General features: G+C 41.7%; 1 protein-coding gene and 1 long non-coding RNA gene across 3 annotated transcripts in view; one reads left to right on the top strand and one right to left on the bottom strand.

Moving 5' to 3' along the window:
* The window catches only part of LOC101876207 (leucyl and cystinyl aminopeptidase), a 39,609-nt gene extending 23,804 nt beyond the window's left edge, over positions 1-15,805 (top strand). For both annotated transcript variants that reach the window (XM_031044028.2, XM_005143440.3), the window contains exons 8-18: positions 437-568; positions 1,947-2,078; positions 3,894-4,054; positions 6,372-6,460; positions 7,594-7,774; positions 8,502-8,658; positions 9,260-9,444; positions 10,122-10,283; positions 11,153-11,293; positions 12,263-12,344; positions 13,324-15,805. In XM_031044028.2, the coding sequence (XP_030899888.1) occupies positions 437-568; positions 1,947-2,078; positions 3,894-4,054; positions 6,372-6,460; positions 7,594-7,774; positions 8,502-8,658; positions 9,260-9,444; positions 10,122-10,283; positions 11,153-11,293; positions 12,263-12,344; positions 13,324-13,455 (1,554 nt within the window). In that variant the 3' untranslated portion in view covers positions 13,456-15,805. The remainder of the gene's footprint in view (positions 1-436; positions 569-1,946; positions 2,079-3,893; positions 4,055-6,371; positions 6,461-7,593; positions 7,775-8,501; positions 8,659-9,259; positions 9,445-10,121; positions 10,284-11,152; positions 11,294-12,262; positions 12,345-13,323) is intronic.
* Positions 15,697-20,108, bottom strand: LOC115945551 (uncharacterized). Its single transcript, XR_004079857.2, has 3 exons — positions 20,042-20,108; positions 19,742-19,847; positions 15,697-19,036 (listed from the first exon to the last, which is right to left on the bottom strand). It is a non-coding gene; the product is annotated as an uncharacterized lncRNA (long non-coding RNA).
* Between the last annotated feature and the right edge of the window lie 7,199 nt (positions 20,109-27,307).

Genomic DNA, 27,307 nt, shown 5'->3' with positions numbered 1-27,307 from the left:
AGAAGTTATGATTTGGATTTCCTGTTTCCTGTAAATGAATTGAAAACATCAGTGAGCCAAATCTGAAATTGGACACATACTTACTTAGTAGGTAAATTTATTTTCACTAATGCCAATGATGCATTTACCTGAAACAGGAGTTTGAGGGTTTGGATAATGATGTAAACTCAAGAGTGAGATTCCACTGCTGAAATGATTTTATAAATTATTTAATAAATAGATTTATATTTTTTTTGTTTTAAATAGATTTTAAATGATTTATAATGATTCTATAAATAGATTTTATAAATGCTACCCTGACAAATTTTTTGCTACCTCCATTGGCAGGAATATGAGCAATGGCATGTTAAGCCAATGGGAGAGCAATGCAGAGACAACTTTTACTGTTCTGCTCTATGTTCAGGCTTCTCAGACACTTATCATTTTTCCTTTTTAGGATGAAGATTTCCTTAATTTGATTTTCAAGGCTATGATGAAGGATTCATTGAATTCTTCACATCCAGTCTCCTCTGCTGTTCAGTCTTCAGAGCAAATTGAAGAAATGTTTGATGCACTTTCTTATATCAAGGTAACTTTAAAAGTATTTTGAAATATTTGGGAAATTATATATTCAGTTTTGAAAACATGAATAAGTAAGCATATACTGACAATTGCTTGCAGGTAACAATGCAGGATCTCTCAGTAGTGTTTCTGAGCATCTACATAGCTTTTTAATTAGGAAAAAATTGTGTGTGTGTGCTTTTGTTCTTACTTAATATCCTTTTGCTTGATGCATGCTTCAGCAGAAAGCAAAATACCCATGATGATGTGAGAGGGCTACCCAGCATGTGAAACAAAATATCCAGTTAGTTATATTTTCTACTTTGATGTCAAACTGTAAGAAGTGCTTATGAAAAAAGTAAAAACAAGGCTCTTACTAAGGCAATTGCTCCTTTTCATACTCTCCCTGCTCTTAAAAATCAGTATTTTGGAGACTTTCTGAGCTGTAGGCTTGCATCTGGAGTGCAAAATTATTTCATTGCATATCCTGGTTGTCTGCAACTTGATTGTTTCTAATGTCTAGTGAGGGTTGTGAGAGTGCCTGAAATTACATGAGAGAGCAAATATCTGTATTTGCCCAGTTTTTACTCACATTGTCTCAGGTTTTCCATATTGTCACTTAATTTTGATAGCGTTAGAGGAAAGCCTTTTATATTGTTTGGATTAGCGATTTTTTCCCCCCAGCTATCTGTCTATGCTTGCAATTTCATTGAATAAGTAACAATGGGGGGAGCTAGTACTTGCTAGAAAATAATCAAATATTACATCTACCTCAGTGCAGTGCTGTTCCCACAGCTGTTGTGGTTTGTCTTCTCCAGTTTCTTTTTGCAAGTTTTAATTGGTCAACATGATGTGACTGGCATCCTTGAGTAGTCTGAGACTCAGCTGAGAAACCTGGTCTACTCAGGAGTGATGGGTCCACCTGTCCATCTTTGGTCACTATCAAAATGCACTTGTTCTACAGCCATCTGTAGATCTATTAAGTAGATTTTCTCCTTTCCCTGTATTTTTAGCTTTTTGATATAACTGCAAATCATACAACTTTTAAATACTATCTCACAAGTGCAGTTCTGTACCATACAAAAGAGTATTTCTAATGAAATGTGGCAGCCACCAGAGACCAGTAAGACGGCAATATTTTTGAGATGATATTAACTAGAAAAATTTTCAAGCTGTATCAGCATTTTTTGTAAGTGTATTTGGACTTTATGAAATACTAAAAAAATATTTTTACAAGGCATCTGAGTGTTAATGTAATTATTCAAATGATATCATTTGGGATAAAATCTGCCAGCTACTGAGTTAGTCTTGTACTGTAAAAAAGCATATGCCTTAACAAATTCTATACCTTTAATCTACCAATTCTTTTCCTTTTCTTTCTTCCATTTTTTTTCCCCTCCCTGAAGGGCGCTTCACTTCTTTCAATGCTGAAGCACTATCTCACTAAGGATGTTTTCCAAGCTGGAATTGAGGTATACTTGCATAATCACAAATATGGATGTGCCCAGAGTGATGACTTGTGGGACAGCATGAATGAGGTATCCATCTTTGATATGCTGTTCTTGTTTGTTGTAAATTTGATTTATTTGTTTGTGAAAGAAATAAGGTAATAGATTGTAGGTAAGTACTCTGAAGTTCTTGCTCATCATAGTCCAAAGCTCTCTCATACAGATATAGATATTCCTGTAGCTTCTAGAACCCCCTTGAGTGTCATCCCAAAAACCACTGGAAGTGGGAATGCACTACCATGCATATCCAGATGTGTGTATATGTCACTATGTACATATCCTTTCTCAAGTTGCATTGTCAGTCTATTAAGACCAGAATAAAAATATCTCAAAAGCAGGATAAAACTTTCCTTCCCAATAATCCAACCTCTGTAGAGGTCTTGCGATACACTCTACTAGTCTAACTTCATTTCAGTGATGGGTTCTGTTTCAAGAAGCAGAGCTGGGATTGTAGGAAAACAGACTGGGGGGGCAATTTAGTTCAGCAGCTCTCAAATGGTAAGGCAGGCATTAAAGTGGGTATGAGGGCAGAGACTAAGGGCACAAGAAAGCAGTGGCACAGGCAGGAGAGAGCGAGAGTGAGAGTTTGCAAGCCTCTGGGAGCCAGGGAGAGTAGGGGCAAGAGGGTGCATGTGGAGGAGGAGGGAGTGACGGAAAAAAGGAGAAGGGGAGGAAGAGGGGTAGAGTGGGAGAAGTGCAGTGGAGAGAGCACTGGGGTGGGGGGTGAAAGGGAAAACGTGTCTCAGTGAGAGTGTAAGGGAGAGACTGATCCCAGCAAGCAAGAGCTGATGAGTATCAGCAATGGAATGTCAAGGTAGTTGTGTAAGAGAAGGAAACAGATTTCCTTGTGAGTGTGTGTACTGCATAGTGTGTATTGGAGTCTCAGAAATACATGTGAGGTTTCCCTGCAGAAGCTGAGTCCTAAGCAGAATACTAACTTAATAATTAGTTTTGGTTCTTCACATCTACCTTGTGATATTTGAAATTCTGCAGAATGGGAACCTCTATTACTTATTGTCATATGTCACAAGTGGCTGTGTGTTCATACACAGTCACTAGTTTGTCAGCTGGAGAGGGATTATCAGTGGTATCAGACTATGACTCTGTTATGACAGAGAAGTCTTCTAGTTTGTATAGTGATGTTTTTTTAAATACTTTTCTTTTCTCTGCAAAATGGAGCCTTCTGGCCATACAACTTCAGTCTTGCTTACATAGAAAACATACCTCAGCGAGATGGTAGTATCCATACAAAGTGGCTGAAGAGACCATACACATGCCTTACAGTAATTAAATGTGAGGGCTTCAGTGGGGATGTTTTAGTAAAAACAGTTCCTGACAGATTAGGGGAGGTTGAAGGTTAAGCTATGCAAAGGCTGGTCAGTGGGAGGAAAGAAAAAAAACAGAGATAAAGGATATGTTGTTTTTGTTGTACAAACTACTTTGCTTTAATTCATTTCAGAATTAAATTAAGAACTTGAATCCAAAACACCCATATAATATCAGAATACAAATATGGAAACAGAAAAGGGTAGGCGGGAATTTGGGAGATTACCATAACTTCCTTTTCTGTAACATTCTCTTCTTCACTCTCATGACACACTGGTTCAGCATACCTAATGTTTCCAATTTGTCTTTCCACTGCTTAGCTAGGATTCCCTCAACTTAAGAATATAAAACCCAGCTGCTCCCTTAAATCATTGCTTACAAAAAGTTGCAAGCTCAGTGTCAAAGTGTTTGCTTGCAGATACAGAGTCATGCTACTACGTACTTGGCAAGTTAAGGAGGAAGGTTTAGGAATGTTCTCCATTTGCTATTTTTGTGTTATTTTGTGCTTGTTTTGTACAGATTACCAATGGAACACTAGATGTGAAAAAGTTGATGAAAACTTGGATTGTGCAGAAAGGATTTCCTTTAGTCACTGTTGTCCGAAAGGGAAAGATTATTTCTGTAAAACAAGAGAAATATTTGTACCTCGTGGAACCAGAAAACTGGACATCAGATGCAAGGTTATTGCCTTCTTAATACTTTTTATTTATTAAAATCTACCTACATCTTTCATGTATCTTGTACATATTTCTCACTTATATTCATGGGTTCTAGTATTTTGTTTTGAAGGCAGGTAGTAATAGAAAATTTGGCATACATTCACACATCTAGTATTTTAATACCATAAGGCAGATTTTACAGGTAAAACTTTAAAGAAAGTTTTTTGTATGGATAATAGGAAGCTGAAGAAAGGCAGGTTGCAGAAGTTACAGATGCATGTCTTACTTAAGAGCCTTTACTCCTTCCTGCCAAAATTCAGTGTATACCTTGGGCTATGTTAAGTGGAAAGTTGAGAAGCTAGAGTTAATGCTTTCTTCACTTAAATTGTTAAGATGGCAGTAATGCATGACAGCACATGGCTAAATATGTGAGGGACAATATCCATGGTATCAAAGCCTAAAGGAAGTACATATGCAAATGCTGAGACAGCAAAACTGTGGCAGTTGCTAATTACAAGACTGGATTAATGCAAATATGTCTTATATTATGAACCTTACTGAACTAACCAAAATACGAACATTTGAATCCTTTTGAGATTCTGGTATTTTTATTCAGTTGTTTGAAGTCTTAACAGGAACTGAGTCCTTTCCATTGTCTTAAAGAGTCAGGCCATGAAAGGATTTGTCTTTTGAAATACTGGATGTTACAGGACTTCGTTTTATTTTTATTGCATGGAGGGAGTGTTGTGGTTTAAAACCAAGTCCGCAAAGCTCGTTCACTCACTCGCCCCCTTGCTCCCCCAACTCCTGGAGAGTTAGGACGGAGAATCCAAAGAATGTAGCCACCACGGGTTGAGATAAGAACAGTTTAATAACTAAGGCATAACACAAATCACCACTGCTACTACTACAACAAATAATAATGATAAAGCCAATAACAAGCAAAGAGAATACAACACCTCACCAGCCACCGACCCATAACTCACCCCACCCTGCCCGACCAAGCACCGAGCAATACCTCCTCCATCCCCCCAGAGCTCCAGCCCTTCTGGGTTTCTCTTGGTTACATCCTGGGTATGACGTGCTATGGTATGGAATACCTCTTTGGCTAGCCTGGGTCAGGTGTCCTGTCTCTCCTTCCTCCCGGCCTCCCTTCCTCCCTGGCAGAGCATGAGCTCAGAAAAGGCCTTGGACAAACCAAACATTTGAGCAGTAACTCAAAACATACTTGCTATCAGCAACCGTTCTCAGCCCGAAAGTCAAAACACAGCACTGCACCAGCTACTGCTCAAACCAGGACAGGGAGGAAAATAATGTGTGATTGAAAGGTAAAAGAAGAAGGAAAGGATCATTAGGCTTAATTGTTCTTTTGTGTCTAGTCATGTCAGTTTGGGGAATGCATAAAAAGCTTTTGAAGAAGAGTGCTCTGTGTCAGCCATTACACAGAAGGGTACTTGTCAAAATTGGAATATGTGCATATTGCATATGTGCAACTTATTTTATCTCCCTCAAAGTTGTGTTTTCTCTAAATAGAGTCCTTATAATCATTGTGAGCAACCATAGCACTGACTTTTCCAGCTTACCATTCACCTGAGATAGTCTTTGTAGTACACAGTCACTTTTGGTTTCTGTTGCCATGGTTTGGAATTTGAGTCTTCTGTGTGACTCAGCATAGACTGTTTTAAAAAATAATTAATGTAAAATCTCAGGAAGGCAGAACATTTGACCAAAGTGAAAATAATACTTGTAATACAGCCAGAGATTTTTTGTCCATATGACAATAGCATAAGGGTAATGGCTTTGAAGCTAAAGGAGGGTAGGTTCAGACCAGATACAGGGGAGAAATCTTTTACAAAGAGGGTAATGAAACACTGGCACATGTTGCCTCTGAGGGGTTGCAGATGCTGCATCCCTGAAAACATTCGCAGTCAGGTTGGACAGGGGTCTGAGCAACCTGATCTAGTTGTGTATTGCAGTAGGGGTGGACTAGGTGACCTTTTAAAGGTCCCTTCCAACTCCAGTCATTCTGTGAGTCTATGGAACTTTCACACTCCTCAACATTGTAGGAATAAACAGTTACTGTACAGTTATTATTTTATCATATTCTGATTACGTAAGTGAGATTTAGGCTATTATTTTACACAACATGCTGTGGTAGAATCATAGAATAGTTAGGGTTGGAAAGGACCTTAAGATCATCTAGTTCCAACCCCCCTGCCATGAAATAATAATTTTAATATATTAAAATGCTTAATTAAAAAAAAATCAACCAAACAAAAACACCCTTCAAGACAAAAATATGTGTAATATGTATGTAAACATTTGCTTTTCTTTGCAGTTATCTGTGGCATATTCCTCTCACCTACATAACTAGCAGCTGCAACTTTACCCATTGTACTAATGCATACTTATTGGACCAGAAGTCAGGTATGTCTCCAAGCTTTGGTAGCAAGTTACGTAAGTATTAGAGATTACTGATGTTTCTGAACACACACTTCAGTAAGATGTGAAGATGAAGCCGTATGTAGTACAAAATAATTGCAGAGATCTGGAGTCAGCCAGTACTGGTGGTGTCATCATTAGAGAGTTGGTTCCCTGTAGCATTATATGTACAAGTAAATGGCAGCAAGTGGAGCAGAAGCACAAGTTTGGATTTTGTAAAAACCTGTACTTTTTTCCTCCAAATACATATATAAAATCTCTGAAACTGCATGTCCTTCAGAGAGCAGGTAATGCAAGAGCTGCTCTGCCAGTGTGCTGAAATGTGAGGAAGTCACTTTCCACCAAAATATTACTTACTTGCTGTAATAGTACAAGAAAATACTGCATCTGGATCAGGTTAAGTTTTTGTGGGGTAATGTAGAACTTTTCACACAAACTGTTTCACACAAAGCTGTTTAATTGGATGTGGTTTTGATCTTACCAGAACTAATACTGAAGTAGCCAGATTTCATAATTTTTATTTCACCTTAAATGGTTATTTGGTGGTCTCATGCTCATCATATTAATACCTCACTCACTGCAGAAAGTTGGGTGCGGGGGATATAAGAGTAGGAGGTTTTACAGAAGTGTTTTAGATAGAATATTTACTAAATTTCCAATATATTGTAAGTGCTATGCAAATTGACCTTTTTGGCATTAGTTCAGCTGAAATGAACTTTTTCCCAAAGCCTGTCTTCTTTTGTCTAGTTGACTTTGAAACTAGAGTTGGCCTTGCGTCTAATTAATGCCCTCTCTATATATCTGAAAGTGCGCACAGAAAAGATGGGGTTTGAAAGGAGGACTGGACAAAAGGAGAAAAATTAACTGCATAGATAAATCTTGGTGCAGATTGTAATACTATTAATTCAGTTAGATGCAGGAAGGAGGAAGAAATACAGCCTGGAATTTTGGAGCCTTCTCATGGAACCTTTGTACTGACTATTCCTTCTTCGTAGCAGGGGGAACTAGTGGGTGGAAAAGGGTTTATTTATTCTCTGGAACCAGTCTACTTCATAGATTTGGATTTGAACAAACAGTTGCTAAGTGTTTGTTTCTGCTGCTGATTGTCTATCTATTAGCTATCATTGAACTTCCAGAAGAGGTGGAATGGATAAAATTCAATGTGGACATGAATGGCTATTACATAGTACATTATGGTGAAGACTGGAAAACACTGATTGATCTTTTGAAAAAAAACCATACTGCTTTGAGTCCTAAAGACAGAGCCAATTTAATCAACAATATCTTCAACCTTGCAGGGTAAGACTTCTATATTGGAAAACACAGTTGATCTGTGTTTAAAGATTTTTCCAAGTCAAAGAAGATCAGACTTAGATTGTAGAAAGACTGCTTCAGGGGAGTTTTAATTCAGTCTTAATTAGCCAATTGAAACTGTTCACTCTTCACTAATATATTTCTTTTTAATTATTTCACAGATGTTTCCATATTGGTGTTTCATGTTATCTCCCTATTCTTTATAGCAGCATCCATTTATATGCATCACAAAAAGCCACATGATAGCTGCCATTTCTGAAACACATTTCCTTTAGTGTCTGATAATCTGCCTAGCAGACTATTTTCCTGTATTCTGTCAATGAGTGCTTCACTTTAGACAAGTAAGCTATTTGCCTGTCAAATTTTTACTGGCTCCCTCTCTCCTTTTACACCACTGCTGTCAGGGCAGGTGAGACACAGCATTCTGGGTGGCCTCTTTGACAGCTGCTTCCTGTATCAGAATACCTTTGTTTATGATAAACATTTTTAGACATGTTTTGTTAATGAAAGGCAAATTTGGCCGTTGTCACTTTGTTCAGATCTTACTAATGCTGTCATATAAAAATCATTAAATCTAAAGTGTTTCTTTTGTTAATCTTTCTGTTCACCTATCCCTCTGTTATTGTAATGGGAGAGCATCACTTCTGATCTCGTTTCAGGGAGGGCTTTTGTTTTGGAAGCCATTTTAATGTTTGTATTCATTGACCTGTAGTCTAGGAAAAGAGTCTCTGGAAAAGGCCTTTGATCTGATTGATTACCTTAACAAAGAGAGCAGCACTGCACCACTCACTCAAGCTTTGTTTCAGCTGAGTCTTATATACAACCTTTTAGAGAAAAAGGGTGAACAACAACTGGCAGCACGCCTCATGGTATGTCTTAGTTTTCTGTAAATTAGATTTGAAATAATTACCTATAATGCTCTTTATAGTTACATTATCTTTTTAAGTGTTGACAGTTGAGCATATTTAGTAATCTCAGTAAATTGGATGGGGATTTTAGGTAGTTGCCAGTCTTGCCTGCCTTCCTTAGGGCTTTTGTTAAGGGTAATTAGTGAGTGCTTAGGGAAAATTATAAAAACCAAAAACCTCTTACTATGTTATTTTTCCTTATTTAGTATTTATTCAAAGATTTTAGAGATGTGCTGTGACAAACAGACCAAGCTATGGTTTGCAATGCAGTGTCTATGAGGTAATATTTAAGATAAAGTGTTTTATCTGAGATGCAGTAGCTGGTGGGTACCTAGCTGTGTTTTTGGCAAGGTAGAAAACTAGAAACATGAAGGGTGTTCAGCCTATAGGTAAAGGCTGGTTGGTTTGTTTGTGCATTAACTCTCACCTAGCAGACTTAAAGGCATTTATTTTTTAAAAAACCTAATTTTGTGTGTATATATAGAGACAATTTTGTAATATGTATATGTAGGAAATCCTCTTCGGAAGAATTAGCTATTGCTAATAATTTTTCATCCTTCAGCACAGAGTAGAGCGCCTGCTTGGAGATAAAATTGATCAACAGAGTTGGACAGATGATGGGGCCTTGTCTCAACGAGAGCTCCGGTCAACGCTGCTAGCTTTTGCCTGCACCCATGATATAAGAAACTGTAGAACAACTGCCACTGAAATGTTTGAGAAGTGGGTGAATTCTAATGGAACAATGAGGTATGACAAAAACTGTGTTTCCAATTCTTTTATTTACCTGTTCCCTGTTACCTTGCCACCATTTTTTTTTCTGGGTGAGTGGTTAAACAAACAAAGCAATAAGAAATACAAAAAAAGGGAAAAGAAACTCCAACCACAGCACCAACTAGGCATGGATGATAAGCATTTCATTCTTTTACTGGTCTTTATGTAGAAGTTACTATTTCAAGATTAGAGGGACTACTGCACTAGAATTTGACTCCATCTGCAGTCTTACTGAATGTGACTGCAGAATCACACAGAAATTGCTTCCATCTGCGTTTCCTGCATGCTCAAGAATTACTTAATAACAACATCAGAGCATACCTTTTAATCCTGCAGATTTCATTCTGCTCCAGATTCATGTGCATTTTGAGCCATAGAAAGTTACTCAGATTTTTGTACAATTTACTGTGCTTTCACATGACTAAAATGATTTGCTTTTTTCCCAGTGACTAAAGGTATTAGACTGTCATGAGTTTAGTCCAGCAAATTTACAGTTGCTCAAGAGAGAGAGGCATCTCTTTCAAGCTAATCTTTTCATTTTGTGACTTTTCTTCCTTCTTTTCTCAGATGAGCATTTTTATGCCCCCCTTTTGTTTCTTTGCTTGTTGTTTTGTGTTTGTTTTGTTTTTGTATTTCTTTTTTTTTCCCTGTAGTTTGCCTAGTGATGTTATGAAAGCCATATTTACAGCTGGAGCCAAATCTAATGATGGCTGGGACTTCCTCCTAAAGATGTACTTCTCTTCAGTTTCTGAAGCAGAGAAAAGTAAAATGATTGAAGCCTTGGCCAGCACAGAAGATGTCAGAAAGCTACTTTGGTATGAAGGAGCAAAAAAAGTTGCTGTGTAAACTAAAAGTGTTAAAAAAATCTTCTATGAAAAAATGTATTGCCTTTTTTGTATTGTTGAAAACATTTCTGATTGCTAATGAGAATCTATCTACATATTTTGTACAGGCTTAAATAAATTATTTTTAAGTGAGAAGTATCAGGTTCTTCAAGGTTATGTAAAAGAGTAGCTTAAAAGGACAAATTCTGAATATTTATAAAGAGAAAACAGTTGAACTTCAAGGCTTTGTGCTACTGGTAACAAATTATTGCAGAATTTGTGGTGAAGGTAAAATTGGAGGTTGCTTTATGGAGTCATAAAAGATTGGTGTATCTTTATAACAAAGATAATAACTAGTTTGGATTTGTTGTTTTTTTTATTTTAGTTGGTTGGGGTTTGTTGGTGGTTGCTTTTGGTTTTTAGTTTGGTTGGTTTTTTCCTTTTCTTTCTTTCCTTCTTTGGGTGAAATTTTGACCTAACATTATGCTCCAACACCACTCTGTAGACCAAATCTCAGTTCTGCATGGAGGACACCAGGGCTGTCCTGCTAGGTGATTTGTGCTACAGCTTTCCTCTCTGTTTTCTTTTATGTGTTGTTAGAATTTACTTCATCTTTTCCATGAACAATGAAAATTCAGTTACTTGTCTTAGAGCTAATATCTCTCTGGTAATTGGAAACTAATGTGAAGTAAGTGCAGTGGTTATTAAATGGAGCATCAGTGTGTTCTAGATGCCAGAAATTCTTTGTTATTTGGTCCATTATATAATCTTTTCCATGTAATTTAGGAGCCTTGGGAGAATTATGTGAAGATTTGAACAGATGTTTTTACCTGTCTCTTTCCATATGCTTTGTCTTTTAGGTTAATGCAGAACAGCCTTGAAGGAGAAGTCATCAGGACACAGGAGCTTTCACACATCATAGCAACTGTTAGCCAGAGTTTACCTGGATATTTGTTGGCTTGGGACTTTGTCAAAGAGAACTGGGAAAAGCTTACACGAAAGTAAGGCTTTTGACGTAGCTGAAACTTCACATTCACAATGGCAAAAGCACTTGTTTGTTTCTTTCAAGCACAATAATAATAGTTGGTTTCATACAAGATGATTTGTATTGAAATTTTAACCCGTTTTAAAATCCTATTTTACAAAAATTACATGGAACATAAACTTTGAAGTATCACCAGTAGCTGATGGGACTTTGTAGACTTGTAGAGCTTCATAGTAATTCTGAAAAATCTTGATTTAGATTTCTGTTAAAAGGGTACTGTCTTACAATGATTGCCACAAATTCAGGCTATTTATGAGGATCAAATGCATTCAAAATCTGACCCAGGGAATTAATTTTTTTTTTTTTTGCTTTTTACAGCAAGCACAAATCCAAATAACCAATAAGTATCACTTGCTTTAGAAATACACGTTCTCCTTAACTGGCCTTGAAAGGTGTCCAGCAGGACAGCTAGCTTGTATGTCTTCAAAATGCCAACAGTTCATAGAAAACTGTATTTCTAAATCCTCATATTGATTTGGAAGTTTCACATTGCTAAACATCTTCTTCCAGATGAAAATTTCTGCTCTAGCAAGCTGTTATTAACCAATATTACAAAATTACTTTGCTTGAAATGAAACCTGGTTGCAGATTCAGTTACTGTATAGTTTTGAATACATGCCACAAATAAAGGTCTTTGTATTCAGTGTGTGGTGTCCTCAGTTTTCTACTGTTTAAGCTGTGATATAAGTTTGAAAATTTTCCATGTCTTTTGCTCTGAAGTTCACTTTTTAGAGGGATTAGGGTACTAGAAGTCTTGGAGTTCTAAGACTTGTAAATCTTACTAAATTAGATTTGTAAATTTTAATTCAAGTGCTTTTAATGATTTACAGCTATTGAAAAGGAAGAAATAAGAATGTGTACATGTATACTGAACTTGCATCTTGAAGAGGCTCCCAGTTAAAAATAACTTCTGTTTTTATTTCAGGTTTCACCTAGGCTCATACACTATCCAGAATATCATTAGCTGGTCGACTTCTCAGTTTGCAACAAAGGCACACCTGATTGAGGTTGGTGGCTTAATCTACCAGTAAGGGATCTTTTCTTAGTTTTAATGCTGTTTTCATTTACTTATTGGAAGAAGAAAACACATGTGATTTCTGTCCTTGAGGTCCGTTTGCTAGGTTATACATCTCTTGCTTTCCCTACTTCACGCATGGCAAACATGGCAAATACATACAAATACTTCACGACATTGCAAATACGTGCATAAATGTATTGAAGATTACATACTCAGTATGTGGCACAGTTGCATATAGAACTGAATCCAGTTACCTGTTTAAGTTATTTTTCTGTTAACTGGAATAACACTGTCTCCCAAAATAATTATTTAGTCTAAATAGAATTTTGGTCTAGGTTTTGTGAAGAAGCTATGGAATCTCTGGAATGTGATGCAATGCCACAAAACCTAAATTTGCTGTAACACTCCCAGAGAGCTATTGTAGGGGTTGAGTATAAGTTAAAAGCCAGTTGATAGCCATAAGAAATTAGAAATCTAACAAGGTCCTAACAAGTTAATGTATCAAGCTTATGTCCTAGTCTAATATTATCATTCAGGTAATTATGTAGAGATAATTGTTCAAAGTTTGATCTATAGTATTATAATTGTTAGCATTAATAATTGTAATGATGAGTGGGTGTGAGGTTCATTCCAAGGCACTGAAGAGGGTTACTTGCAACAATGAGGTCTTTGTCACATAACAAGACTCCTTTTCCAGAATTTCTGAGTGCTCTGTGATTATAGGTGAATGTCTGTTTATTGGTTAAATACCTTACTGAAACCAAAGTAATTACTGTTGCAGTTCCCATGAAAAACGCTTTCCTTGCATTTTGGGAGCTCCTTTGAGAGGTTTGCTTACTGCACAGATATAAGTGATTCTCAGGGATTTCCTGCAACATAAGTGTAGCCTTTGTTTCTGAATCTGTTTCTGTGGGCAGTGTTGATTTTAAGGAATATGTTCTTTTTCTTTCTTTTCTCTTGCTATGCAGGTGAAGTCATTTTTTGAGTCAAAATCGGAGCAGAGTTCTCAATTGCATTCTGTGAAAGAGGCAATTGACACAATTCAGCTTAACATCCAGTGGATGGAGAGGAACTTAGCAATGCTACAAGAACTACTGTAGTATGTCATGCTGTGGTGTCAGCCTTTTGAAGCTCTATGGGCAGTTGCTGTATTTCTTTTGCAAAAGCTGGGGTTAAACCAGGCATCACTGCAACATTGCACTATTAAAGAGTCTAGATAGCTCAGGGCATGCCTCAGATCTTTATTTTCCTTGGAACATTAATGAGCAAGATGTATTTATTCTGAAACTGTTTCCATCTATAGACCAAATATCTGCACAAATGATTTAATATAATTTTATATTTGAAACATATGCTCTTTCATTTGGAGCTGTGTTGTGCTTCCTTAGCAGTGGGTTAATATTGACAGAAAGAAGGAATGAGTTACCATGAACTGCTATTTCTTTGCAGACTGCTTCTTGAGCAGTAGATTTTTATAATGTAAAACTGTAGGTGGTTTCCACATTTGTACATAGAAGCTGTTATCAAACAAAATCATACTTCAGATGCATAAGTAATAGTGGATCTTATAAAGTACACCAGTTTGAGGTGAAATTAAATAAGGTTCTGATTTAAGTTTGGATTTTTTATTTTCACACAGTAGTCTTCAGGAAATAATAATATCTCATGCTGGTAGTATACACTTTAGTGTATGAAGTGGCTGGGCAGTAGTGTGGAAAAGAAAAGCCAGATAGCAAAACCAACTGTTACAAGAGATGGGATTTCCAGAAATGCTGATGTGACTTTGGAACTTTTACTCTGAATTTATTAGACATTTTTGAGAATCTCATCCTGAATCATTGAACTTTAACTGCAACTGCACAAAACTGCATTTCTCCAGGTTGGTTCACCTGTTAGAATGTCTACTGTTTTGTGCCCTTTTGACTACTGATTCTTAGTTTCACCATTTGTTCCAGAGGGTCCGCAATTAATAGCTATGTCAGCCAGTTTGTTTTGTAAACTTTTGTTTTTAAATTGCCTAATAACTCACATATCACAGTATACTTTGTGAACTTCGCTCACTCTTTCTGACATCACCTTTAGGAAATCTTCCATTTAGTGATTTGTTCTACTGTTGTGAAAAACCTTTTGAGACAAATCTCCAAAGTCTTTTAAAGAAAATGATCCAAAACACGAATGTGCTACATTAAAAAGGTGAAATACCTACTGTGCAATCTTATCTGTGTCAAAATCAGTGAAAAAGGCATTTTTGAGGTATAACATATACAACACATGCAAGTGTAAACATACCTTTTTATCTGGAGATTTGTTCTTACTTATTTCATTACCAATACACCTTTTGTGGATTCATGCAAGCAGATTCAGAAGTGTTACTGTCTTATCATTGTCCAGTTATGTGGCCAGTTATAAACTACAATGAAAGCACTAACAATCAGAAGTTGTACTATTTTAATTAAGCTAATTTAAGCTACATTAAATTCTGAAGGACATAATAGTTTGAATTAAAGTTAAATTAATGGACTTAAAAATTTATCACAGGGGAACTTAAATTGAATGCTTTAGTTAATGAAACCGCAGCATTGTTTGTTAATTTGGTTAGCAAAAATTGTAAGCAATGATAGTTTAGGCATTAACATACTTCTCCCATTTTTTCCTGAATATCTGTGAAAAAACCTGGAAAAGAAATGCCTATTTTTTTCAGCTCACATTAGAATTACGGATGTCATTTTTTAACCTTGAAATTACCTGAAATAATGTTAGATCTTAATAGCGTGTAGAGACTTGTTTGCTTAAAAGGCCCAGAAATGAGTGATTTTTACAGGCACCGAAGAAGGAACTGGCAGTATGAACACTGAAAATAAATGGTACTTCCTTGTAAATTATGGAATTAGAACTGTAATTAAGTATGTTCTGGGAATTTTTGTACTGCCATGTGTTACAGCTTCGTGTCCTTGTTTATTCAAAATCTTTGGAATCTCTACAGAATCATGAGTTCCATCTTTGCATATTTGTATATAAATGTCATCTCTCTTTCTAATCATGTCTTCATTTTAAATGAGAAGTCAGTAGTAAACTTTAATTTTTCTCTCTCTTCTATTCCCTCACAAGTATTTTACCTCATTCCTAACTGCAGTACTGAGGCATACAAAATTCAAAATGGAAACTGTGGAAGATCTCATCTTCTATCCTGATTTTGTTGTGGGGATTTAAAAATATTATTTTGCTCAAATGCGTTAATGACAGTTATTAAAGCTGAGTTTTGGACAACAGTCTTTGCCAAGAAACTCTGGAAAGTTGGGGAAGTTGTGGAGGCATTGTTGAATAATGTTTCAATTTACTGTTTGTATATGCATACTTTTGGTATGTCAGGTATAGAGATTTTAACAAGTCTTTTTTGGCATGGAGTCTCTGACCCTATTAAAAACTGTGCTGGAGTCCTTCCATGAGAAATGTTTAATTGTACTCCTTCCTTTTCCAGTATATTAGGAACCGATGAAGATTGACATTAGTCTTAAGATCTGGTGCGGGGCAGACAGTGATTGCTGATGAGGCACGTTTTATACGTTCTCTTAGCATAGAGTGAGGGTCAGGAAAAGGGTTAGGATTCAATGCAAGACAAATTACATAGCCCCAGTGCTACAAAAACTGCAAAAAGTCTGCCAAGGAAGGTGAGGGCTGCGAAAAGCTTTGTTTTGGGCACTTTTTCTTGGGCGCCATAGCTGGCAGCATTCCTGTTGGACCTGGACTCTGGCTAGGATTAGGTGAAGCTTAGACGTACGTTCAGGACAAAGAGCAGAACCCTGTGTGTGTGTTTGCAATCTAGGCTCTAGTTGTGGGGCATGGATGCGGCTATAGGGGAAAGGTGAGGGTTGTTCAAAGCTTTTAGTTTGGCCTTACCTGTATGGGAAACATTGCTGACAGCTGTCATAGTTTTCCTCTGTTCTTGCTAGAATGAGGGTGTAGGTGAGGTGGTAGAATGTGTTCAGAGCTGCAGGGGTTTGTGGTATGCAAAGGGGGTGTCACATGAAGGTGAGGGTTGCAAACTGCTTTAGCTTTGGGCCACAGCTGTCTGGGAGACATGTTCGCTGGCTGCATGTTACAGACCTGGTCTCAGGCTTAAGTAGAAGGTGTAGGTGAGATTCATAATCACAGATCCTGTATATCCCTGGTTGCAAAACCCCAGAGGAGAACCTCAAGTCTTTCCAGGTGCTTTCTGCCAGAGGTTCCAGGTCAGACTGTTGTCCCTGGCTGAAGTGTAAAGCATTATTCTTCTTCTAGGTCACTTGATAGCAAGGGTTTAAAATCAGACTGTGACCTGGGATTTGTATTACCCAAAACCCCATGACACCTAAGAAAGCCTGTGCTTATTTTTGTTAGTTGATGGAGACCTAACTGATCTTTTCGGTCTCATCCAGTGGAATATGGAGGACACCCGTCTTACTATTTTATTCCTAAAAACTGGGGCTCCTATGAAGGTCATTTGACTTTTGTTTTATGGCAAAAACCACTTTCAGAAGAACCTGGATTATTATTCTGCCTTTCTCGAACACTTCCTCTGCTGTGTGGCCCACACACTGATGTCATCAATATACTGCAGGTATTCAGGAGTTTTGAATTGTTCCAATGCAGTCAAATCCAGCCCAAATCCAGCAAATTTGTTTGTTTTTTTTTTTTTCATTTCGTTTTTAATTTCCATCTTGCCATGAGCAATCCTTGCACTTAGGAAATACAACTTCCCTCCTTCCAACCAAATACATGTTAAATAAGTGGTAAATCTGGGAAGCACTGCCTCGCACGCCTGCGAATGCTGCAGGAAGCCTAGCTACATGAGATGGGACACAGGCACAAGGGACACTGTCACCCTGGGAGCCTCTGAAGGGGAAGGTGGAACATCCCAGAGCCTTGTGGAAGCAACTACGAACCCTGAGGGGCAACCCAGAACCTTTGTAGGAAACTGGGAGCAACTGCAAACCCTTTAAGAGCCTCTGGGTGTAACTGGGAGTCTCTGAGGGCTACTGGGAACCCGAGTGCAACTCAGAACCCTGCTGGAGGCAACTCTGTGCCTATGGAATGTGCCTAATGGTAGTGCATTGTCCTGCACACTCCTGCCTGCTCCTCACCAATCCCAAGCGGGACCTCCTCCCCACCTCACCCAGTTTGGAACTGGGATGTCAAGGATCCTAGCCTGGGCTGGGCATTGAGCTGTGTGGGTGTGCCACTGGGGCCAGTACTGCTTCAGGTTTCACTGCGTGCCTTAAACCTGGATCACACCCACTGTGGGACAGATAATATGGTGGGGACTTCTCCTGTCCTGGGGTTATCCCAACTTTATTATGTTATTGGTCGTGAGGATTCAGGAATTAACTGGAGAAATGAACCTTCAGGTGGCACCTAAAAAATGTATTTTAGGGTGGGTCTGCAGGGAACTCTGGCTGTGGGATGTTGGAGTTTGGGTGCAATCCTGGGCTCTGTGCCCTGGGCAGGGTGCTGTCTGTGTGTGTGTTTCATCCCTCTGGGAAGCTTGTTACTGCTCATTCCTGTCTCCCAGGTAGGTGCAGAGATCAGCAGTGTGAAGGAGATGACCCTGCATTTTGGGGAAGGAGGCTTGTCTAGGCGGAAGCACTCCTTGGCAACAGTTGTGGGCTCAGTCTCCTGACTGCAGCAAGACAGCCTTTGCCAGAGGCTTCCTGGGGGAGCTTCTGCACTGCACAGACCCTTCTCTGGGACCAGGTTAGCTAGCTGCTTCAGGCAGTGTGAGACTCCTGAATTATGTATTTTCCATTCCTTTCCCTCGGTTTCTCACTCGAGAGCAGCACCCCTGTCATTGCAGCAAGAAGCTTTCTTGGCAAGAAGTGCAGTCAGCCTTTTTCTACTGACAGCAGGCTGGATAACCTTGTGTCTTTCCCATGGTGTTGGCCAGAGAGGAAGGAGAAGCAGGAGGCAAAGGGAGCTGGAACTCTTCAGTGCTTCTTCATGAACCAAGTACTTCAGGTTGTAAAACCAAGAATAATGAAGTGTGATGACGATTCCTGTTGAGCACTCTCGCTAAATGCCATCAGGCTTAGACTAACTTCCTTAGTGTAGTAGCACTTACTATCCCCATTCATGGAGAACTGATAGGGAACTGACTTGAAAGAGTATTTGCAAATCAACATTCCGTGGCTGATTCTAGACCAGATTCTAGATCTCAGGTGTGGAGGCCATGGAATATATTGCCAGAGGAAATGAGAGACAGCAACTGTCCAGCAGAAGACAAGCTACTCTGGCATGGTTTCTTCTTTTTTATTTCCCTTCTTCCAGGCTCTTTAGACTTTTGATCCTGCATGTGAAGCAAAAGGCCCTATGGTTCCAGACCAATTTTTGACATGGTCTGAGCCTACAGTGCCTGGCATCCTTCCTCTATTCTGCCTGCATGTCCCCAGATGGGGGCCTGGAGCTTGTGTCCCTGCACACCCATGCACGTCACAGAGGGGAGCATTGCAGTCCTGTTTGGGCCAGCCTCTTCTTCCAGTTCCGTTTTGGCCAGGCACTGAGGACAAGCCAGATGCTCACCACAGCCACAACCGCCAATGCAGGGCCCTCTCAGAAGGAAACCCTTCTCTTCCCCAGGGGGCTCAGCGATGGGGTCCTGCAGGATCCTTCCTGGGCAGGATCTTCAGCTGGCCTTGCTGGCTCTGAACTCTGCAGGCAAAGGGGACGGTTATTTTGGCATACTCCCTGCTCAGCCCTGTCCTCTAGCGTCTGCCCCAGCCAGCCTGAGGAGGGGTGCAGGAAGTATGGCTCAGAGTTACTCCCCACCTCTGCATTCTCCTGGCTGATACGGATTGGCCACCCCAACAGCACCTGCACAAGGCGGATCTCTCACCCCAGTCCAAAATGGGGTGTAAGAGTCCTTGGCACCAAAACTGCCCAGGCTCATCTCCCCCACTGCCCTCCTCAGAGCCCAAGTGGGGATTTATCATTATCAGACTCAAGGAGAAAGAGACCTGCTAGAGATCAAAGTGGCTCAACTCCAGCTTGCTCTGCTGCAGCTCTGGCTGGGCCTTCAGTACCAGGAAAGAAGTGCACCTATAGGGGTCAAAAAAACAGTTCTCCAAGCCCCCACCACCAGCCATGCTCCATTCCCAGGCCAGTGCAGGCGGGACGTCAGTGGGCAGCAAGGAACAATCTCACATTTGATCTGGCAAGATGAATTAATGGGATCCCATGCCCCAAAGCAGATGCTTACTCCAAGCTGAGAAGGTACCAAACCCTCTTGCCGGGGCTAGTCCTCCACCAAAGAGACACAGACAGCAATGTTGCATGTACCTACAGGCCGGTTCTTCGCTAACCGCGCATCCCCTAAGCTCAAAGCCAGGATATTCCCCTCCTCCACAGCCAACTCACCATCGCATGGCTTGCAGTTTCATAGCTAGCTTGATGGCCTCCATGCAGACCTGCTCCTTCGTGGTGCTTCCTTTGCACGTGTCACCAGGCTGGCAGCTCAGGCAGGCTGGGGTGGGCAGGGAAAGATGTGGGATCCCCACTGCTACCAGGCCCCCGCGGGGCTCCCAGCACCCCCACACTCCCAGTCCCACTCCCCAGTCCTCACAACCACCCATAATCGCCCCCCGCACTCCCCAGCACGCCGCAGTGCCCAGCTCCACTCCCTGGCACCTTCGGGGGCCACAGACCCACTCCACTCACCGGAGTCCGCAGCCACTCTCCCGGAAGGCCCCAGCCGTCCCCAGCCCCGCCTCCCGGCACCGCTCCCTCACCCGGCTTCTCTCCGCCGCCGGGTGCAGGCCCCGCTGTGCCCCACGGTCCAGCCTCCGGCGGAGCCAATCAGCATGCGGCTCCTCCGCGCGGGGAACACCGGGAGCTGTAGTCCGGCCTCCAGCGCAGGCGCGGCCGTGGGGAGGCTGCAAAAAGCGTGGAGTGCAGCGCGTGTGTTCTTTCAGACCAGTGCAGGCATTGCTGCTGTCAGTAGGGCATGACAAATAGGTAAATGGCTCTGAAAGAAAACAGCTTGAGGAGCCTCTCAGGGTCATAAATTAGACCAAAGAAGAACATGTAGTTAATTGAAAACACTAAGCACATTCCAGTGTCCTTAACTAATGGATTTCCATAGAAGGGTAAACCAAGTGGGGGTATTTCTCCCCAAATGAGCACTGCAACCCCCAGAGAAAACTCCTCAAGCTCACAGCCCCTGTGCCACAGCCTTATCTGCCCAAATTACCATATGCAATGAGTAACAGGAATTGGCTGGGCATTTCACAGAATTATGGTGAATGTGTATGTGATGAAGATACATGAGCTGTGAGCTGTCTCTTCGATGTGTGTGACAGGTGGATTGATTCCCCATGCACCCGATACCATAATGAAGCCATGTCAGTTACAAACCTGTCATTCTGGCTAGAGAGTTTATTTCCTGGAGTTTAGTGATACTATGATGGATAAAAGGAACCTGTCCCTCCTCATAAGGAAAGAAATGTAAAGAAGCCAGTCATCCAAAAGGTGGCTTTCCCTCTGATCTTTTAATTGTATTTAATTTCTATTTGCACTTACAGTTTCCTCTTAAAACGTTTTCCAGTCTTGTTTTCAATCCTGTGGTGGTCAGGGCCCAGCTTTGCCAAGCTCCTGGGACCTGCCCGGCTGAGGGGGCAGGGAGAAGAAAGGAGGGGGTGAGAATCAGGCTGTGCTGCCAGCTGCGCTTCCAGTGGTGGGGAATGCTGCTGCTGATGCCAGCTTGCTCCCTGTTCCTCCACTGCAGGTCTGTAAAGCAAAGGTGGGGAAAGGAGTATGTATGTACTACACATTTCTGCTTTAGATAGGAAGAGAGAGGGGATGTCTGAGGGCCAGTGCAAGCAAAGAGGAGAGCAGGAGGTGTTTCCCAGCAAGCTGCCTGCTCTCAACTGCTCCTGTTGTGGCCAAGAGCAAAGCCCCTCAGCAGTCTCACTGCCACGTGTTTCCTGGAGGCCCAAACTTTGGCTGTGGTAGGACAAAGATGCTGGGGTGCAGAGCCAAAAGTCTTGGTTTGCTCAACGTTTTTGCTTCTCAAGAGTATTGATGGTGTTCCTGGAGCCTTTACTTTGGGTAAGAGCTGCTGGCAGTGTTGAATGGTGTAGACAGAAAGCACATTCCTCCTGGGCACTGCTCTGACAGCTCTGACAGCAGCAGGCTTCCAAAACAATGGCTCTTGAGGTCTAAAAGCGAAAATCCACCTGTAAGGAAGCTCAAGACTTGGCTCATTGACAGACAAAGGACTCCCACTTTTACAGACAAAAGATGGCCCTGCACCAGAAGAGATGCTTGAAAGTCATCTTCTTGTTGCTCCCAGTGGTTCTTGATGAGTCTGCATAAACAAACATCTGAATGTGACAGCTGGGCTGGATACCAGCTTTGTTTTTTGATTTTTTTTTTTTTGCTCATGTATGTGGAAACTCCATGGCCTAAGTGTTTCCAGAGTATGTCCTTGATGGGGTGTTGCTTTTGGACTAGCAGTAAGGCTGGTCGCCTCCCAGCTACACTGCTGCACCTGCCACAGGACCAAGGGGCTTGCTTAGTCTGCAGGGCTGTGAGAGAAGGACATATATATCTCCAAGCCTCAACTAAGGGATTTCCAGAGAGGCCATGCAGGGCGAGCAATGGAGAGGCACCTCTCCTGGCCAATGCAGTCTGGTCTCAGGGCTCAGGGAAGCAATGAGGGGAAATGGGGAATAGTTTTTGGGGCACCAAGCACACCTGAAGATCACAGCTGCACATTGCTGGTATCTACTGCAGGACCTCACTGCAAGTGTGGACAATGGAGGCAAAAGCATGGAGGGAGGTTGCTGGCTTGTGGGACAGGCACCTCCTGCAAGGGAGCATTGCTGACAGTGGAAAATCTAAATCACGGGCTCTTCTGCTTTCATGCAGGGCAACCCAAAGAAGCAGCAGCTTCTGCTGGAGCTTCCTAGGGGATCCTCTCCTGATAAGCCCTGGCAGCTCTGGTGGTGTATGCTCTAATGGTCAGATCCCTTTCAGGATCTGAAGCGGGCATCTGCAGCAGAAAGAAAGATGCAGAGGTAAGATATGTTTCCTGAGGTGGAATTGGGTCTGGGCAGAGGTGTCATCTGACCTCATGCTGCCTGCACCTGTTTTCTCAACGGCCAGGGCTCCCGTTCTTCCCTCCATCCTTTGCCTTTCTCTCAGCCTGGAGAGGAATGGAAGCACTTGCAAAGCCGGGAGAGCACCTGTGTCTCTGCTCCTTGCTCAGCTCAGATGCATCCCAGGAGAATGGGCTGCTGATTGGCAACATCTGCTTTCATGTTCCTGCAGGAATTTACATGCTTTGTTGATGGAGCAAACCCAAAGTTGCAGCTTCTGCTGGAGGTGTCTCAGTTGAGGGCAGAGATCAGCCATGTGATGAAGGTGACCCTGCATTTTGGGGAAGGAGGCTTGTCTGCCCTTGAGGAAGCACTGCTTAGGATCAGTGGTGGCTCATTCTGCTGACTGCAGCAAGCCAGCCTTTGCCAGGAGCTTCCTGAGGGAGCTTCTGCGCTGCACAGACCCTTCTCTGGGACCAGCTTAACTAGCTGCTTCAGGCAGAAGGAGACTCCTCACGTCCTTCCCTTGTGTAGAAAATAGGAGAAACTAGAGATCACGTCCCCCCAGTCTATATCCCAAAGGTATAACACTAAGGAAACCTTAGGGTAAAATGCAGCTGGTACTCCCAGGATGGGATGCAGTTGGCATACACAGAATCTACCTGATGACAGTTCTCCAGGTGACCCTGCAGCCTTGGCACGTGCTGAGATAAACTGAATAGAGAGAGGATCACAGTGAAGGCCCCACAACCAGGCTCTGCTACACTCCCCGCAGGAGCGGGAACTTCACCATGTACTTTTAAACCACAAAGCATCTGCCAAACAAGGAATATTTGTAAAATCAATGCGAGAGGATTTTACACCCATCAGTAACAAAATGGGTATGACCAGACTCACTCAAGCTCCGTACGCAGAGAGTTAAAAAGTTGAAGCTTGTGTTACAATGGAGAATCCTGGACAGATGCAAGGGCCTCCTACAAGGTCAGGATGAACATCACTGATGAAGAAAGAACTGACAGCAGGAGAGGCAGCTTTGCCCCTGTGTAGGCAGATTAAGAAACAGAACTAATGAATTTCTAATCAGGAAGGACTATCCTTGAAGCCTGGTACATACAGCACATGGACATCGTCAACATAAGGTTTCTTGCATAAGCAGAAATAGTAATGAGTGGCATCTGTCAGGGGTCGGTGTTGGGACTGATCCTGTTCAACATCTTCTGTGACTTTTTAAAAAGACAACATTTGGTTTGTTTTTGCCCAGTCTTGACAAGCTGTTTCTTTTTACATAATCTGTCCTTGTAATGAAAAGATGCTTTTTCTTTTCTGTATGGGAAGTCAGGCTTAGCAGCAATGCGGATAGTAGACACAAAACTGAAAAATGCACAGCTGGTCCTGAAAGAAAGCTGTGAGGTCCAAACCTTGCTTTGTTCAGTTGCATCTCACAAACAGAGCAGTCAAATGTGTTGTGCTTCTTTAGGGCAGTCTTACTACTTTTCTCAGTTTATGGCCAAAAATACATCTTCATTATTCTTCCGAATTACTCTGACAAGAAAGCAAAATAACTTTAAAGACCCTGAGATCCCATGTTACAGAGATCTTCTGTCTCTGAATGATGCTAGACTAGGACAAAATTACATTTTGAATTTTCAGTTTTATTAGAGTATACTGCTGTCTAAATCAAATGAATCTTCTCAGCTTAAAGACTGCTGTGAATTGCGCACTCTGAGCTTTGCATATCTGTATTCCTGAATGAAATGAACTATAATGAAACTACTGAAACACTGAGGTATGATTTCACTAAAAGAAAGTTGCGAGGATGTGTTAAACCCAAATTAAGAGTTTCAAAATAGCATGCCTATGAGAGTCTGCATAGTCTCTTCCTTATATCAGACAGCCTTTAAGCAGACGCTTGACCATGGCTTGATGACCCTCTGGAGTACAGCAGAGGAGATCCTTGTTGCAAATGATAGAACTGAGACTCTGGGGACATTTCTTCATGTACCTAACAATAGCCTAATAAAGCAGACACAGACAATTTTGAGATGGCTATTTCATAGATATTGTCTTGCTGCTAACTTCCTGCTTATTTGTAGGTTTACACAAACCATCTCTGGCTTGTTCCTGTTCAAAGCAGTCATGGTCTTTGTAACTGAAATGAACATCAGCAGCAAATAAAGTCAGAAATGAGCTTAAAATACTGGTACAAGCCTCTTTCAGCCTTTTTCTAACTTTTTGGAGACAGGGTGGCATTCTTTTTTTTTAAACTCCTGGACCCCAACCAGTAATATCATAGACTTATTCAGACTTTTGCTAACTTTTAAAAATCTTTTACAACAGGGTAAAATGTGTTAATTGATTAAGGTTTGCATAACTTAAATCTTTTAACAAGTAGGAAGATTAAGGCTTTTTTCACATGTCTGATTAGTGAATGTAATTTCACTTCCCTGACAAGTAAATTTGATTCCTTCACCCTTACCTAGACTCAGGTAATTTGTTTTTAATGTGAGGGGATTTTGTTTTGTTTTCTTGAAGGCTAAAGTTTCCTTACTATGTTATGGAAAAGATTTTAAAGGGAGCTACATGGCATGTTTAGAACTTGGTGGGAACTGTTCATTGAACTCTGTAGTCCTTTACAATTCTGACTGCAACAAACCATGAACATAATTCTGCCCATAGAAATATGAGACCACTTGAGTAAAACCTGCTGATCTTTGGGATTACAGTCATAGAATCATAGAATAGTTAGGATTGGAAAGGACCTCAAGATCATCTAGTTCCAACCCCCCTGCCATGGGCAGGGACACCTCACACTAAACCATATCACTCAAGGCTTCATCTAACCTGGCCTTGAACACTGCCAGGGATGGAGCATTCACTACCTCCCTGGGCAACCCATGCCAGTACCTCACCACCCTAACAGGAAAGAATTTCTTCCTTATATCCAATTTAAACTTCCCTTATTTAAGTTTGAGCCTGTTACCCCTTGTCCTATCACTACAGTCCCCAATGAATAGTCCCTCCCCAGCATCCCTGTAGACCCCCTTCAGATACTGGAAGGCTGCTAAGAGGTCTCCATGCAGCCTTCTCTTCTCCAGGCTGAACAGCTCCAACTGTCTCAGCCTGTCTTCATACAGGAGGTGCTCCAGTCCCCTGATCATCCTCGTGGCCATCCTCTGGACTTGTTCTAACAGTTACATGTCCTTTCTATGTTAGGGACACCAGAACTGCACACAGTACTGCAACTGGACTCTCACGAGAGCAGAGTAGAGGGGCAGGATCACCTCCTTTGACCTGCTGGTCACGCTCCTCTTGATGCAGCCCAGGATACAGTGGGCTTTCTGGGCTGTGAGTGCACACTGAAGCTGGCTCATGTTCATTTTCTCATTGACCAAAACCACCAAGTCCTTCTCCGCAGGACTACCTTGAATTTCCTTTTTGCCCAACCTGTAGCTGTGCCTGGGATTGCTCCCACCCAGGTGTAGGACCTTGCACTTGGCATGGTTAAACTTCATGAGGTTGGCATCAGCCCACCTCACAAGTGTGTCAAGGTCCCTCTGAATGGCATTCCTTCCCTCTAGCGTATCAACAGAACCACACAGCTTGGTGTCATTGGCAAACATGCTGAGGGCACACTCAATTCCATTGTCCATGTCAGCGACAAAGATATTAAACAAGACCGGTCCCAACACCGATCCCTGAGGGACACCACTCGTTACTGGTCTCCAGCCAGACATTGAACCATTGATCACAACTCTTGGAGTGTGACCATCCAGCCAGTTCTTTATCCACCGAGTGGTCCACCTATCAAATTGATGACACTCCAATTTAGATACAAGGATGTCATGTAGGACAGTGTCGAACATTTTGCACAAGTCCAGGTAGGTGACGTCAACTGCTCCACCCCTGTCCATCACCTTTGTAGCCCCGTCACAGAAGGCCACCAAATTGGTCAGGCAGGATTTTCCCCTAGTAAAGCCATGCTGGCTGTCACCAAGCACCTTCTTGTTTTTCATGTGCCCTAGCATGCCTTCCAAGAGAATCTGCTCCCAGGTTTTTCCAGGCACAGAGGTGAGACTGACTGGTCTGTAATTCCCCGGGTCATCCATTTTCCCCTTCTTGAAAATGGGGGTTATATTTCCCTTTTTCCAGTCATCAGGAACTTCACCTGACTGCCATGATTTTTCAAATATGATGGCCAGTGGCTTTGCAACTTCATTTGCCAGCTCCTTCAGGACCCGCAGATGGATTTCATCAGGGCCCATGGACTTGTGTACATTCAGGTTCTTAAGATGGTCTCGAACCAGATCCTCATGTACAATGGGACCAAGGTCTAGGTTTTCACAGTCCCTGCGTCCGCCTTCCAAGACTCGGGTGCTGCGGTCAGAGCCTTTGCCAGTGAAGACCGTGGCAAAGAAGCCATTCAGAACCTCAGCCTTCTCCAAGTCCTGTGTAGCCAGTTCTCCTGAAAGTTTCCAGAGCGGGCCTACATTGTCCTTAGTCTGTTTTTTAGCCGCTACATACCTATAAAATCCCTTCCTATTATCTTTAACATCCCTTGCCAAGTTTAGCTCCAATTGGGCCTTAGCTTTCCTAACTTGGTCCCCAACTACACAGACAACATCCCTGTATTCATCCCAGGCCACCTGTCCTTGTTTCCACCTTTTATAAGCCTCCTTTTTCCTGTGAATTTTTCCCAGCAGCTCCTTATCCATCCAAGGAGGTCTCCTGGCCCTCCTGCTGCACTTCCTTCTAGTCGGGATGCAACACTCCTGAGCTTGTAGCAGGTGATCCTTGAATGTTACCCAAGAGTCTTGGGCCCCCTTACACTCAAGGGCTATATCCCATGGAACCTTGCTAAGCAGGTTCCTGAAGAGGCCAAAGTCTG

Source organism: Melopsittacus undulatus, chromosome Z (genome assembly GCF_012275295.1).
Source record: "Melopsittacus undulatus isolate bMelUnd1 chromosome Z, bMelUnd1.mat.Z, whole genome shotgun sequence".
Lineage (NCBI taxonomy): Eukaryota > Metazoa > Chordata > Aves > Psittaciformes > Psittaculidae > Melopsittacus > Melopsittacus undulatus.
This window is presented reverse-complemented; position numbering and strand designations above follow the sequence as displayed.